At 34.2% G+C, this 15,999-nt stretch overlaps 1 protein-coding gene across 1 annotated transcript; it reads right to left on the reverse strand.

The window, feature by feature from the left end:
- Positions 1 to 13,500: 13,500 nt before the first annotated feature.
- Positions 13,501 to 15,259, reverse strand: LOC146995654 (speckle-type POZ protein B-like). Its single transcript, XM_085822905.1, has one exon. The coding sequence runs from the start codon at positions 14,573 to 14,575 to the stop codon at positions 13,922 to 13,924; it is 654 nt and encodes a 217-aa protein (XP_085679031.1). The 5' UTR covers positions 14,576 to 15,259; the 3' UTR covers positions 13,501 to 13,921.
- Between the last annotated feature and the right edge of the window lie 740 nt (positions 15,260 to 15,999).

Here is a 15,999-nt window from a genome sequence, read left to right on the forward strand (position 1 = left end):
GAAGCTCATGCTTAACGCATGCGCAGTAAGATTCTTCGCTAGCGTAATCGCCTGGCATCTGCTATACATTATTGGCGAAGGAATTAATTATGGAAGGTTATTTTTTCTGTTTAGAGGGTTCGAAGTCCTATTCATTCCGACGATATTATGTTGTTTTTTGTTAACAATTTCTTCATTTAGCCTTTTTAATCACAGTAGTAGTTTTTTCTGGTTTATTTCAAATTTTATTTCGTATTGTATTTTCTCAATATTGGCCCAGTCTGAGCAAAAATTGTTATGGTAACCCTATTCAGAGTTCTTAGGATCGATGAAGAATTCGTATATCTTATCTATTCTTATTTAAGATAACGTAATCAAGAATAAGAAAAGAAAGTACCAAAGCTTCTGATTTTGCAGAATGCCCATGAAAAGAGCAACCTTTCATAGGCATGCTAAAGAAAGAAAAGAAAATAGCAAGTTTTCATAGGTTATAACAGCAAATATGGAATGAAACATAATAAAAATGCTGCTTTGGAAAATAAACGTAAAATAAGATTAAATTGCTTATGGCAAAGCACTTAGTCCTACGCTTATTGGTCTAGGATGAGATGTACTTTCGTGGAAAGTATGAATTAAAATAAATTAAAAAAGAACTTCTATGGTAACAGTAAATATAGGATGAAATATCATACAGAAATACATTACGAAATAAATATGAAATTAGGTTAAATTAATTGATTATTGCACGTTACAGAAACCTACAACATTAATTTAATGCAATTCAAAAATATAAACACCAAGAGAAACTTTCCACTTTTGTTTATGTTTTCACTTGTGTTATTATGTTTACTCTATTTCCGCATATGCTTTTATGTCCCGAGTCAATTTCCGCATATCTAGGGTTATGTGAATAACAAATAAGTAATTCCCATTGTAACCAGTACTAAATATTTATCTTTGGGCCTATGAATGCTTTCAAAAACTTTATTCTTTACATGTGGAAAGGAATTTCTGTTAAATTACTCGTAGTGAACATAACACATTCGCCAGCAATCGTCCTTACGATCAGCTGCTCGATAGTACCCGAGATTCTTTATTTCTACTCCCGCCAAGAAATCGCCAAGCCAAGACGAAACAACGTCTGATGTCATTTTACGCAGATTCTGACAGTGGAATTTTCATTGGAATTGTTTAAACCTCCTAGTAGAATGGTGTTTTGAACAGTATTACATAAAGCAGGGTTTCTTAAACTTTTTTCATTCGCGATCCCTTTTTATCACTGAGATTCTTTCGCGACCCCCCAGGACCCTATATTATTTACGAATATTTTGTGGGACCCCCATAAACATTGAGCAAATCCGACACACGTGTGTGTGAAACTTATTTTTTTCACTTGTACTGTAATATACTATTGCAGTTTTAGGTCATTAACTTTAATTTCGAATTTTTAGACATAGAGCAATGTGAAAATTTTAAATAAGTAACAGACGAAACGACAGCGTCACGTGCAAAGCAAGTAAAATGAACGTTTCTATTATAAAATAAATGCGTCGAAACGTTTTCCTTTTTTCTTTGTCTGTATTGTCTTATTTTTATCTATTTTCAGATACGTCGTGTAAAAATATTTGGTGATTGTTAGTTAATTAATAATTTAAAGAACTGCTAAATTAATTTAATTAACTGTTAATTTTTAAAACTGCTAAATTTTTCGGCGACCCCCTGCTGCAGTTCCCGCGACTCCCACCACAGTTTTTGTGTAACACCACAGTTACACAAAAATCATATCTGATCCAACCACCCCCTCAAAAAATGATTTATAATATCGCAGTACCTAGGTACTGTGAGTACTGTATCGAGAGATAATTACTTTCGAATTTATCAATATGTCCTGAATTGGAGGTTCGAGTGGTAAGTGCAGAAGTCCGAAGTATGAGGAAACTACGTAAAATATTCAGAAGTCCAGCGAGCAGTCAAGGTTATCGAGGTGGTGCCCACGAATAAGATGTATAATAAAAGTGCAGGCAATTACGAAATATAGGGCACATAATAAAAAACCGCAATACTCAACACGTTAAGAACTAAGAGTTCACAAAATAATCAAAGTTCGAACACAGTCTAAAAATAAATGCACATCGAAAATACAACCGACCCTACGGAATCAAAGGCGAAAATTATCCAGTTTCCATTAACGCAAGATTAAATTTCCACTAAATATTTCTTCAAGAATGTTGAAAAAGAGAAAAATTTTGTCTATCGGAATGGGTGCAGCACGAACATCATCCATGCAGCTAGTGATAATTTTAATAACATCAAAGATAGAAAAATCATTAAATATCTTCTTTACTTCTCTAATAATGTAAAAGAAGTCTTTAATGCGGAGGAAATGTTAGTATAGGAATTATTACTCTGACTTATAGTATTGGGTTTGGTTGCTCGGCGAGCGGCAGTTTTGATTTAGTTTGGATTATTTGATTATGGGTAAAGCACTCGAGGGCTATCTGCCTAAGAGGAGGGATGCCTTCGTAGATGATTTTCTAAAGAAAATCGACTCGCATACACGTTACACGTGGGGAAAACCACGAAAATGCCCATGCAGCCAGTCCGTTCGCGGAATTCGAACCTCGACCGAACTACCAGTGTTCAGCCACTTTACCCCTCGGTCGCTGATGGGTGACGAGCGGTGGGAATTGAGTCAAGTCATTTGTGTCAATATTTTTTCGTGTTTTCTTATCATTACTATGTGACACAGAGGAATGTTTTAGTAAGTGTATGTCTTTCGAAAACCAATCATTAAAGCAATGATGGCAGCAGTATTTTTTTAATTGTATGCAGTTGTTTTAGCGCCCAGTCATATTTTTATTTCACTCGGTGTGTAATTTTTTTGAAAAAAATGCTTTAGCATGTTCTAATTACTCTTCTAATTCTCTTCGGTTTGTTTTTTGCTTAAGCGGCCATACTTTTCTAAACTTTTATTTCATCACAGATTAATTTCGAGTTTTAATCAACTGATGCTTTTTATATTTCTTTGTTTTTCAACTTTGTTGTAAGTTATTAATTTTTTTTTTCTTCAAGTTAATCTTCATTATTATGTTTATCAATAAATGATAAGAACTTTTACTTTTTCCCCTTTCCCTTTCGACCTTCTGATGAACTTTTTTGGAGGAGGGTGGATATATGGCAAATTTATAAACATTTATCATTTTCAAAATTTTCCCGAAAGTGTATTCCATAAAGCTAATCTTGCAGATCCCTTTAGTCTCATCTTTCAGATGTATTGAACAAATAATCGCATTTACAGCTTTAACCCTTTGACTACTAATGAGACATATATATGTCCCAGTAAAAGTTAAAAAACTACTGTTGGATTAAAAAGTACTTAGAAACTGTAGCGTATCCCAGTCGTAGAATCAAACCAGTTGCGCATGTTTCATTTTTTGTTACTCAGTTGGCGCTGAATATTTTCTCGCCAAATGCCATTATTTTGTTTTTTAAATTCGTGGTGAAACGGTTAAAATCATTTGCTCATTTGCAAGCAGCTAGCTATCCACGGGTTCCTAATATCGATGCTTGCATATTAGCGACCTTTTCGCAATTCGGCGATATCTTACAGAAGCAAAAAAATAATATTGCATACATATTTTACTTTTGATTATGTTTTAACTCCTGAAAATCAGACAAGAAATTTAAAAAAAAAAAAAAAAAAAAAATTGTGTTTTTGTTCCGAGCGAAATTTTTTCGTGATGGCCTTTAAGAATAGACTCACAGTAATTGTTGCCTTCAATGGTACCTAAATCTGACGGCAGTACATATTATTACATCTATATCTACATTGAAAAGTAGATTCAACCAATTGGGACTAATCGTAAATTCGAATCTGGACATGATGGCTTTAGTTTCTCAAATTGTATTTCAAAAGGGTTTCTCCCTCCCCCAATACTGCAACTTCATCAAAGCCGAATTCGAGCATTCACGATACTGTATTTCTGCTGAAATTTTACAGCATTTTTTTTTTCTCTTGTAGGCAGATTCCACAGCTGACTTGAGTTTTAGACTGAGTGTAAAATAAAAATTAGCAAACCGTTTTATACATTAAAAATAGCAAACTGATTTATAATTTATGCAAATTCATTAGCAAACATTTATGTATAAAATCATTGGAACCTGGAATACAAAACTTTTGTAATTGCTTGGTAAAATTGCAAAATTATTTTGCGGAGTTAGCGAGAGTTTAGCGTGTTCTGAAAATATGGAGAGTTTTGCTAAAATGGTTGTGCTAAATGATCCCATGATTCCTTTATTTTGTTCATTAGGGACATTCAGTCATAATTTATTTTGTTCATTAAGGGCATAAAGTCCCATGATTCCTTTATTTTGTTCATTAAGGACATTCAGTCATAATTTATTCATTAAGGACGATTCGCAAATAATATTGAACAACCTCTACTTATTGGAGAAGTTAAGCAACAAGAATCGGCGTAATATTACGCTGATTTAACTTATAATATTATATTATTAACTTATTATAACTTATATTTAACTTGTTATTCGGCGTGTGATTTTAACTTAAACTCCTGCTGATTTGGGGAAATAGTGAACCGTATAAAAAATGTAATTTATCTGGGGGTTATTATTAATCAAAGGCTCAAATGGTCTTGTTATATTAAGCACGTCATCGGAAAAGCGTGTAGTATCGGCGACCAACTTTCCGTACTCCTGAGAAATACGTTGGACTGTCTCTCAACGAAAAGAGAAGGATATACTTATACATTATAAGCCGAATTCTATGCTACCTATCTGTAGCCTAGGCATTAGCCTCAGACATCCACAAATTTCAAGCAGGAGAGAACAAGATTCTGATAAGAATTGTAAATGCTCATTAACTGATAAGAAACAAACTGATCCATGACAAGTTGAAAGTTGGCCCTGTAGTGCACCACATTTCTAAACTTAAAAAGCCTTTCTTCTGGCTGTGATGCTGCAAATTTTTCAGAAGCCCTTAGTTACCAAATCATTCTAGAAGATAATTTGATCAGACCATTCGTTTCTCGCATGCTTAGAGACTTCGTAAGCTAGCTTTGACTGCCAACGTTTACTTGTTTTCCTTGTGCGGCGTGAGTTTCGTCTCTCGTCTTTTTCCGTTAGATTGGCACACATGCAGTACAGGAGATAATGGCCTTCCCAATTTTACCTCAATTTCTTGACCGTTCTTCGAGTTTACCCGTTATCTCGTCAAAGTCATCTGCCCTCAGAGGCTTAATCTTTTTATCTAGCTTATTTAGGCCCCTTCTGAGGCTACATAAGCAACTTTATAATCCATATCTGTAATTTATTTCTTTTTCGTTGGCCTTAGTGTAACACATTATATGGCATTATTAGCGAATTTTAAATTAATTTTTATTTAAAATTAATCTTAAAGAGCGTCGGTTGTCTTTTCAGATTCCAAATCGGCCTTGGAAGCTATCAGAAACGGAGAGACTAACGTCATCTTAACTATTAATTTCCTATTAGAGCGCTACACAGCAGAGAAATATCCTGTGTGCTACAGTGAATTCCTGCTCATGTAAACATTGAGAGAAATGAGTGTGTTGTTTCTTTAGCTAAAGACGCCAGAGAGTTTGAACAATCCAATATCTCCATCACACTCACTGATGCAAATGCAGTGGCCAAACATAGACGTCTGACTCATAATTTTAAGGAGTCGCTTGCCGTAGACTTCGACTGCCCTAGAACTATAACATCCATAATAGCTAGATTAAGAAATCACTATAATGCATGAAAATTCATCACGATCTGTTCACGATTTGTGTATAATCCCAATCTCAATCCCACTCCCACTGCAGTAGTGTCTTCCTCTCAGCATCAGCTCAGTGGAGGAATCAAGGTTAGGCAACTGAAGATAGTTAATGCGATCTACCGAGAATGTCCCCGCGAGCTACTAGTAGCTCGCGATCAACTGTTTGGCGATCACTGGTTTAGAAGGTCTTCCACGATGACGTTCCTCTTCCTATACAGATAGCCCTCGTGTGCTTGGCCATATTCGATTAATGTAACCTCCTGTAAACATGTAAATGCATGTAGTATCAGAAAAGTTGATCAAAAACTTGTAAATCATCATGAAATCTTCATCTTTTCTTTCGTTGCTATATCAAAGTCCGAACTGATCAGACCTTTGCCCACTGGTCATTCGTTCTGGATTCCATTCCCAGCGATAAAACTAACTCCTCTGAGTTTTCGTGTTTCTGTATTCGTTAAATGAATAATAGAAAGAAAGTACCCATAAGGGCAATCTTCCCAAATTTGGCAATTATTGTGCCTTGTTCATTAAACTTCACCTCATTTTGGAGCTAAGGCAGGTATTAGTACTACAGGTGCTCATCATTACAATTTGTATTTGGACACAGGAATTAAAGAACATATCCAGCCCAGAGAAATTTTAAACATTAAAGTTGACTTAGGTAAACTCACTCCATTTCCCAAAACATTTACTATCATCATATTGAAGGTAACTATGGGTAATTCTTTCAGTATTTGTTGGAAAACTGCATTTGTGGTACTGGATCTGCTATGCTGATGATACCTTCGCACTTTTTGTTGGTAGAAAAGAAGATTTAACGACGATTTTATCAGTTATGAATTCGACTGAGTTATCCAATTCACGTTTTAAACTGAGTCAGATTATTCTGTACCTTTTCTCAACACTCTAGTTATCCGCAATGAATTTGATTTCAGCACCACTACTTGTTATAAAACCTTCATCTATTTGCTTGCTAATCATGCCACCCTGCTAAGCAGAAAAAAAGTAGCTTCATTTTACTTCATATATTGTATGAAGTAAAATATGTATTTCGTAAATATAAATATGTATTTGTAAAATATGTATTCGAAGTAAAATATGGATATGTATTTCGCTCTTTCAAAGTCTGTTCTTCAGAATCTTTGTTTATTCATTTCCTCAATTATTTGCAATCATTTCCTAATGATAGAGGATTTTCTCAGTTAAAAGATTTTCATCTTCCCATCAAAGAAGACATTTCGCGGTTATTAGAAAAAAATCAATAACATTATCTTTATTCCACTTCATCCTGTTATTAGTAGTTACAAAAATTGCTCGGATTATCTAGAAGTTCGCCTTTGAAGCCATTTTCTTCTGTCAGTCAAATTCGTTTTTCAGTTCTCTGAGCTTCTATAACTGATAATTCTTAGAGAATATATAGCATATCTTGCCAATATTCAAGGTGATTCTGAGATATATCGGCCAAACTAAAAGAGCGTTAAAATCAGGGAATCCTAAGTCTGTGTTCGAAGAAGAGACATAAAGAAATCTTCGAAAGCCAATCACAACTGCACGCTTAACTATAATTTTTGAATCTGGTTTTGAGAAAAATTATTCATAAAGTCTCTTCATTTCCTGAACTGAACTTACTTGATGCCCTTTACATTTACCAGACTTTACCAACTTTATTAACTGACAGTAATTTTAATCCAGTTTTTCGCAACGCCTAAAAATTCTTTTTATCGTAGCTATTTCATGAATATTTTCCTTGACAGAGGGAGATGCGTGTGTTTTCATGTTTTCCGGCCCGTTGGTTTCCATACAGGACGGTCATTGCTTCTCTCATCTTTACAAATATTTTTGTGTTTTAAAAAAGAAATCTATACGTAATCTTCCACGAAATGGATAGAGTTTCATTTAAAATCTAAGTTAAAAACTAAGATGCTTTTTTTAATCTAATTTAAAATTTTATTTTAGCATACTTTGCTTGCAATTAGATCTATAACGATAATATTAATTATAAATATTGAGGAACTGCGCATTTGTGTAATTCAGGTGCTCTTGTTTCCTACGCTTGCGAGTGAGAGTGTTTTTATACACTGGAAACTGGATTTTGCAACAATGAATGTTCGCTGTTTCTTTACCATCTCTAAACCATCGGTACATTTTTAATACAGATAACGTATTAATACACAAATTCTGGCAGTCCTACATAAGCATTCTCATGTTTCTTCGTTGAATCGTCTTGAGCTTTAAATATGATCGTAAAGAAACTCATCTATTCCTGTCTCATAAGAGATTTGTCTATTTTCAGGGGACTGCCTGACCCTTCCGAAATGTTTTGGTGTGATCTAAAGCAGCGGCCGTCAACCCTTAGAACTTCACGGACCACTATATATATAATTTTATATTTGGCGGACCGCTAATATGAATTATTAAAAAAACCTTAAATCAGACCTTTAAAACAACATTAATACGCAAAAGCAATATTCAACTTTCCAATACATGCAATTCTAATTTTCATTTGTTAATACAATTTTCGAAACATTTGGTGTTCAGCAGCATGCCTTTATGGAAATTCAGGCTACACCCCTGATTATGAGTAACAATTAAAACATTATTGACATCACACTGATACACATATTTCGTTTACATTAAAAAATTGTACGAAAAGTACAAAAATATTACCTTCTTGTACAGAAAGCTTCACATTTCCATATCACTGAAAAGGAACTTCACGAAAAGCAAGAACAAACTGGCAAACGCACAGCAATATCAATAAAATGAAAGTGTTATGCCGCCAGTTTTTAATTATTGTAAACATAACAATCATCGCTTATTCCGGAATGGCGCCATCGATCGACAGTTAGACAAAATAAAAACGGAAATTTGCAGCGGTGCAATTATAAACAAGAATGCAGATGGTTCTCATAAAAAATCCATCAATTTGCCTATTGACACCGAGAAAAGCTGTGCTATTAACGACTACTGTGTTTGTAATTCAAAAGGAATTTCAGTTCGCGCTATTATTGATAACAGCTGCAATCCATGGATGCCAACTCTCACTTTCAAATGTCGCTAGATACACCAGCAAAAACAGCTAAAAGGTCACTAAATTCAGAAGGAAAAATTTTAAAAAAAGTATAATCCATATTCCATAATAGATTTTATTACTCGTCAATTTTTAAACTGAATCTTCATAAAAATATAAATAATGCCCCAATTTTTCCGCGGAGCATCAAAAGGTTTTTCACGGACCACAGATTGGCTACCACTATTTTAAAGCCAAGAGAATCTGCAATTCTCGAAATGATTTTTATTTGCGAACAGTGGAGCCGTCTATAAGCTGAGCTATTTTTGAAATTTACGAGCCTGATATGGAGATTAATTCCGGATCCTTCTCTTACGTATGATGAGTTGAAAAATCTGCAGCTGAAGTTTGTGGGCACTGAATTAGCGAACGACATCTGCCATAAGTTCCAGAAACAGGACTTCGACTTTTTCAGTGATGTACTTCAACCGAGAAGTCTCTTACATTATTCCCGATGAGTGATTAGAAACACTTTTATTTGCCATTCAGAAATGCCAAAAGAGATTGCATTAGGGAAGTTTGACCAGAAAATTGCAGTCATACTTGAGACTGGAATTTTAGTTTGTACATGAATGGAATACTCTTGCGTTTAAGATTGTTAATAGTGGGCGGCCCATGAAAACAGCAACTCGCTTCAGGCGATAACATGACTAGATTGACACCATCTTACCTATGTGATGAGCACAGAAAAAGTGAGAGCAGATGAACAATCAACAGACAGAGAGTAAGGGGCAAAAACCTCCATAAAAGACCATAACACCGCTACCTGAGGGTAGGCTTAGAGTGCATTTTTGTGCCCATCAGCTACAGTGCATTTTTCATCAGTGTGCAATTTTGCGTTTTATTATGTAAAGCTATTTTTCATGCAAAAAATATACGATATATATATACATATATATTACCAAAAACACTAATTAAAATACTTGTTCGCTTCTGGATAAACTCATAGGTGCCGAGTTGTGCTGTGTAACGTACGCTGCAAGATTCTTCCTCGACGTCGTCTTTAACAGCAGTAATATGTAACTTTCATATGAATCTTCTCGAGAATATAATTTAATACACCATCTCATGCCGGCTAAAGAATTCGCATTGATGGCACATCAGAAATTTTTAGAATCCATCCAAATGTAAAATTGTTGTCCATCTGCTTCTCCGCTCCATCTAGATGACTTTCTTCCTACATCTCATCAACTTTTAAAACAAAAATTTGCATTTCAGCTCGTATCGTATGACATTAGCTCAGTTTCACTTAATGGCGTAAAACGAATGGGAGTATGGTCTGAAGTATAACTCGTTAATGTTCTGATTCGTTAGGAGATATCACGGGTTATTCCACTTCCTCGAAGTTATAGCAACCTGGGCCACAGTACCCAAATTTTATCACTTGTTCAGGGCATATGCTCACGCACCCCGGGGCCCACGGTCAAGAAAGCAGATTTTGGTGCACTGCAGGCTTTGGCCCACTAGGGCTGTTGCGCCACTGAGTTTAGTTTAATAAATAAAATTATTGCATAGAACCGAAGACAGAAATAACACGCTCTTCGGCAGCAATTTAAACATGTTTTCACAATTAATTATGAATTTAAGAAACTGGGAAATGATCGAAAACTATGAAAAAAAGAGTTGTTGAAGTACGTTATATGTTACCACAAATGTACGAAAGCCGACATTCTGTACAATACCTAAGCATTTTGTAGAATACCGAAAACTAGCCAGCAATGTATGAAAGGATAAACATTTCGTACATATCCTCGGCATTCTATAGAATGCCAAATAAAAAATTGGGAAAGTATGAAATACATCTTCGATTCGTTTCAAATACCCATACATTTTAATATTTTCATTCCGTATATTTCATACATTAGTTTTTAAGAAGAAAGGCATAAATTTTATTTTGTACAACTTTCAGTTTTCTTTACGTATTTTGAATTTAAAAAAATTTAATGGCACTCTTTTATTAATTTTTTCAAAATAATACTTGTATTTTTGGGAAATGCACATCTTTTATAGAATAACCTCATCATAACCTTTTCCATACTTAACGTAAATAGCTTTTATCGCTGTATAGAATGCGTAAATATTATATACAATTATATATTTTACGCTTTGCCTTAAAACGTCAGGCATTCTACTGTTCTCATTAATTAAAGACATTCGTCTGTAATAATATGGCATGTATTCTATTTTCATAATTAAGTGATTCATTATTACTCATATTCTATTTTCATTAATGTATTATTACTCACTGGTTATCATTTTCTTTTCATGAACCAGTATTTATATTAATACATTTTATGGAATGCTGACGTTTCATACATTGCTGGTAACATGCAATATTTGATCTGTTATAAATAGAGTACAAAATGTATAAGGTATTTCTCCCGCCTTCTTGGCATGCCTTCGTGGTGTGGTTGTCTGCACGCTGAGCGCGTAATTGAGAGGTCCGTGGTTCGATTCCCGGCGAAAGCGTTGCTCATTTCTCATCACTTCTGCTTTTAAAATAACCTAATGTCTCTACAAATGTAATAAATGAATTTTAGTTCTGAGATAGGAAAAACTTAAGAATGGCGTTTCCTTCTCGCAATTATTATACTTCTCTAATACAAATTGCCGCCCAACCGGTATAGTAGTTAGCCTCGCTGTCTGCCGTATCGAATGGCCAGGGCTCGAATCCCGGAGAAGGTATGGATGTTTGTCTATGAATAGTGTCCGAGCGGCATGGAAGCACTCCAAACATGCGGCGAGCCAAAAGTCCTCTCGAGAGGTTGGTGGTAGGGAAAGAGGGAGCGGGAGACCCCCGGATCCGTTCTCCCCAGGGAGCTCGCCATCAAAATTGGGGAGGAGGGCGGAACTGAGCTAATTCTCACTGTCACCTGAAAGGTGCTCAAGACTGTTGCCAACGGCAGGGCTAATCTTGCGCTCTTTTCCACAAGGAATTTCGTGGGCTTGGGCTGACTATACGTCAGACAAGTGAACATCAGTAACAACAACAACCAATACAAATTGACAATTTAAGAAATTTTGGACAAAAATATTGGCGTTCACGCAGAATAATTCATCACGAACTAATACATTTTTCAAAATCAAGAATAAGTAAATAGATCTCAATGCACTGGAAAGCTCAATCTTTTAAAAAAGGGGGTTCAGATATCCCCGTATTAAGGAACATTTGATCCTTGCACTGAGAATCATTCTTTCCAGTGAAAAAAACTCAACAATTTACATGTTTAATTATATATCAGTTACAATTAAATAAATATTTCTTAAAATAAAAATGATCATTGCATTTATTTTCTTATTTCTAACTTGAAGAAAGATCTGTAAATATGCTTTTTGCATAAATTTTAATCTTGCAACCTGCACAAAAATTATGCTCACAACCTTATGAATAAATATAAAATCAAGAATCGGAAACAGTATTTTATTTTTGAAACAGAAAGACCCAAATTGTGCATTTGTAAAGTCATTAGGTTATATCGAAGCAGGAACGTGAAAAATGTGCAGTGCCCTCGCCGGGATTCGAACTTCGGATCTCCCGAATACGCGTCGAGGGAGCTTCTAGTTATGCCACAAAGACGTGCGGAAATAATAAACATAATTAATGAAAATTTAAAAAATGGTGACAATAATAATAGTCACTATTACCCTTTCATTCAGCTCATTTCTTGTGCGAATTTATATTCTGCCAGAAAATACAACTTTTCCCTCTATATCACCCATACAATGAACACTTTTCATCAAGATTCTAATAAGAACGTATTCTTATTCAAGCATCCTATTAAAATGTCATCCATTGTACTTTACACTACAGATTTATATCTATATTATTACGTTAAGACTCATTCCATATGAAATTTTTTGCAATGTATATTAATAAAATCAAAATAATCATACCTGTATAAAACGGAGCTTCTCGGCGGAGTACTTAGTCCCGTAAGATGATGTATCCCTACTCCTACTGTGCACATTTTTTAACAAAAATCCACTTAATAGACAAACATAAACAAAGCTAATCCTCTATAGAAATTATATTATTTCAGCAATAGTTTACATTATCAAGTGTTAATCCATTAAATTTCTTAATGTTGTGAATAACAGAAAAACTTACATTCAATACACATATTTATAAGAAAATTAATGTTTCGAAAATCATTTCTCATGCTAAAAGAAAGAGATTGAAAATAATTATGCCATTCCTAGTACAAATTATTCTGTCTTACTTGTGAGGACGCTGTTAACGTAGAAAGAAATTACAACAACCCCATCCCCCCCAAAAAAAACCACTTAGTATTTTGAAGCTCAAAGAACAGATACAAAAATTTAAATTGAGACTTCTCGGATTGGTTAAAGTTCGGCATATGCTCTGCATATATACTGATATCAGTAGTTTTACTTATTATACGGAATAAAAAATTTCTTTCAAAAGATTTTGTACGATTTTTTTTTTAAATAATTTTAAAAGAATATATATCCATGATATACGTAAGACTATAGATATTTAAATATATTTCTTTTATATATATATATATATATATATATATATATATATATAAAGTGTGCGATTTATATAACACAGTCAAGGAAACCAGACAACAGAAAATGAAAATTTGGAACTAAAAAAGCAAGAATGAAACCAAAAGAATTGTATAATATTGAGAGTTACACACTGGAAATTCAATTAAAGCAGTATAAACTGCTATTAATTTATAGAAATATAATATTATAACTAAGATATAGTACACAATTTTATGTTTTGAAGACGCTATGAAAATAACAAAGTGTTGCATTATTAATGATACCATAAAACAGAACTGCACGATGATAAACTTCTTTGCCCTCTGGTTTTTTCATTTTAAAAAACAAAATTAATTTTTAATAATATAAAATTAAAATGAAACTTTTAACACTTGATGCATGAATTAGTTCACATTATTCAATCGACAAAATGAATTTTCATAATAACTTATTTTAAGAATTATTACTACGAATATTGTGTACAAGGATTTTAATAATACACGTCTTTCGGAATTTTAACCTTCACATTTGCTGATGAATCCTGCCATGTAATAGTATGTAGGTCATTTTGTAGATTTTTTACGAACTACCATATATTTCAGAAGTTTTGCAAACAAATTATTTTTGGACATTTCTTTCCATTCATCAGTTGAGAGAACTTTCTGTGCATGAGAAGAAAAATATTCCAAAGCACATTGGTACAAATCATCATCGGAATGCATATCAGCTAACTGGAGAATTTTGCACACGCTTTGTACTGTGATATTTGATTTTAGAAAGGATGAGCACACATTTTTTAGAGCTGGAACATTGTACTTATCAGCTGCTGCGTACAGCTTCATAGCTGTTTCTTCACATAGATTTTCCACACTTCCACAGTACATAAAAAATAGAAATTCATGCATTATATCAGGATCAATATCTGAAATTTCCAAAATGTTCTTTTTTGCTTCTATCATTTCGGTTTCGAACATTTTAGAAAACACCGATGATCGAGCACACAGAATAAATTTGTGTGCAGAAAGAATTTCCGAACCGACTTTTACATTGATGTCCGACAATTTTCCAGTTTCGTACAGATTTCGAAGGTTTTTGCTTAAGTTAGAATCGCCAAAAGAATTTGCAAAGACACAGGAAGATTCCACAGTCTCAGAAGAAAAACTGCCGTCCGACAATTTAAATTCGCATTTGAGTAGCAACACATCACCTGGATCCATGGAAATGTCACGCGAAAACTCTGCACATTTCCATTTTTCATTTTTTTTAAAGAAATGTTCTTTTTGAGACGTATCAGAATTATCGTAGGATACCTTGGTTCTGATGAAAATCGGTTTGAATTCATTATCAGGTATTTTGCAAATGAAAATGCTGAAGATTTGTTCAGTTTCTGTTTTTTCTCGAATGTGAACATTTAAGCTCCATTTAGAAGCGGGATATTCATCTTAAATTCGTGATACAACTCTGCGTTAACAGGCAGGATTGAGAAATTCTCTATTGGCCACAGAAATGAAATTTTATCTGCACTAATGCGTGTTTTGGATATTTTTACCATGCAAGGCATAGCATAGGGAATACGAAGTCCATGTTTTGCGGCAGTGGTCCAGAGCTCCTCAAAGAATGCGTATGTGCTGGGATCTAATTTTTCGGTGTAAACATATTTGATCATGGCTTCCAGAACGTTCGATCCGATATCAAAATCTTCTTCGGAAGACTTTTCTTCTTCTAGTTTCTTCACCAGTTTAGGCCACCTCGCCCACAACATGGCTTTATGCAGTTTGAATTCTGCATCACGAGTTCGTAACAGGACGTCCGTGAACAATCCTTTGTTATAAGGTATTGCAGGGAGTATCTCTTGATCATTACTTTCAGAAAGTGGTTTCAAAGTATATTTTATAAGTAGAATATCGCTAATGAGAGACCTCATTAAAAACCACATTTCTTTCAATAAATTCTGCATATCCCCAATCCATTCTTTTTTTATCAAATACATTGGTTGTGGTAGGAATTGTTATTAAGGTAGGGATTTCTTTTTCATTGCAATCCAGGAATTGAATACTAAAACTTACTTTACAGGCTTCTAGAAGGTCATCCTCTCTGTTGAGATAAGTAGCTACGTGATTTTTATCCGAGTTCCCTCGCGGATATAATTTAATGCACCATTTCACGCCGGGTAAAGAGTTCAACTCAAACAACGGGCTGCAAAAATATTCTTTCTTTGAATGAAGGCGCATACTGAAATTTTTAATAATTCACACAAACGTAAAGTTTTCTTCGTTTTGTTTCTCCATTGCATCTAAATTATATCCTTTCACCAGCTCGTCTGTTGTTAAATAAAATTTCGCATCTGAACAAATATCGTGAAACCTTCGCTCAGTTTCATTTAATGATAAAAATGAGCTTGAGTACTTACTATAAACGGTTTGAAATTCAGATGCTTAAACATCGCTCTTTAACGCTCTCATTGGCTGTTATAGGTATCACGTGTTATTCTCCTTCGGTCAGTTTTATTTATTTAGATTTGTTTTAATTGATAAGACAAACCGTTGTGTTACTCGCCAGATAAACCTGCGGAAAGGAATGCTAGTGAAAAATACTTGAATATTGTTTGAAAATATGCTTGAATATTGTTTTTTTTTTATTG

The sequence above is a fragment of the Stegodyphus dumicola genome, chromosome 8, assembly GCF_044657685.1.
Source record: "Stegodyphus dumicola isolate Sdum_Otavi_A_Nest chromosome 8, ASM4465768v1".
Lineage (NCBI taxonomy): Eukaryota > Metazoa > Arthropoda > Arachnida > Araneae > Eresidae > Stegodyphus > Stegodyphus dumicola.

Bases quoted from the DNA above. Each gene is read 5' to 3' on its own strand.
- LOC146995654 (XM_085822905.1), bottom strand. From the start codon at position 14,575: ATGGATCCAGGTGATGTGTTGCTACTCAAATGCGAATTTAAATTGTCG.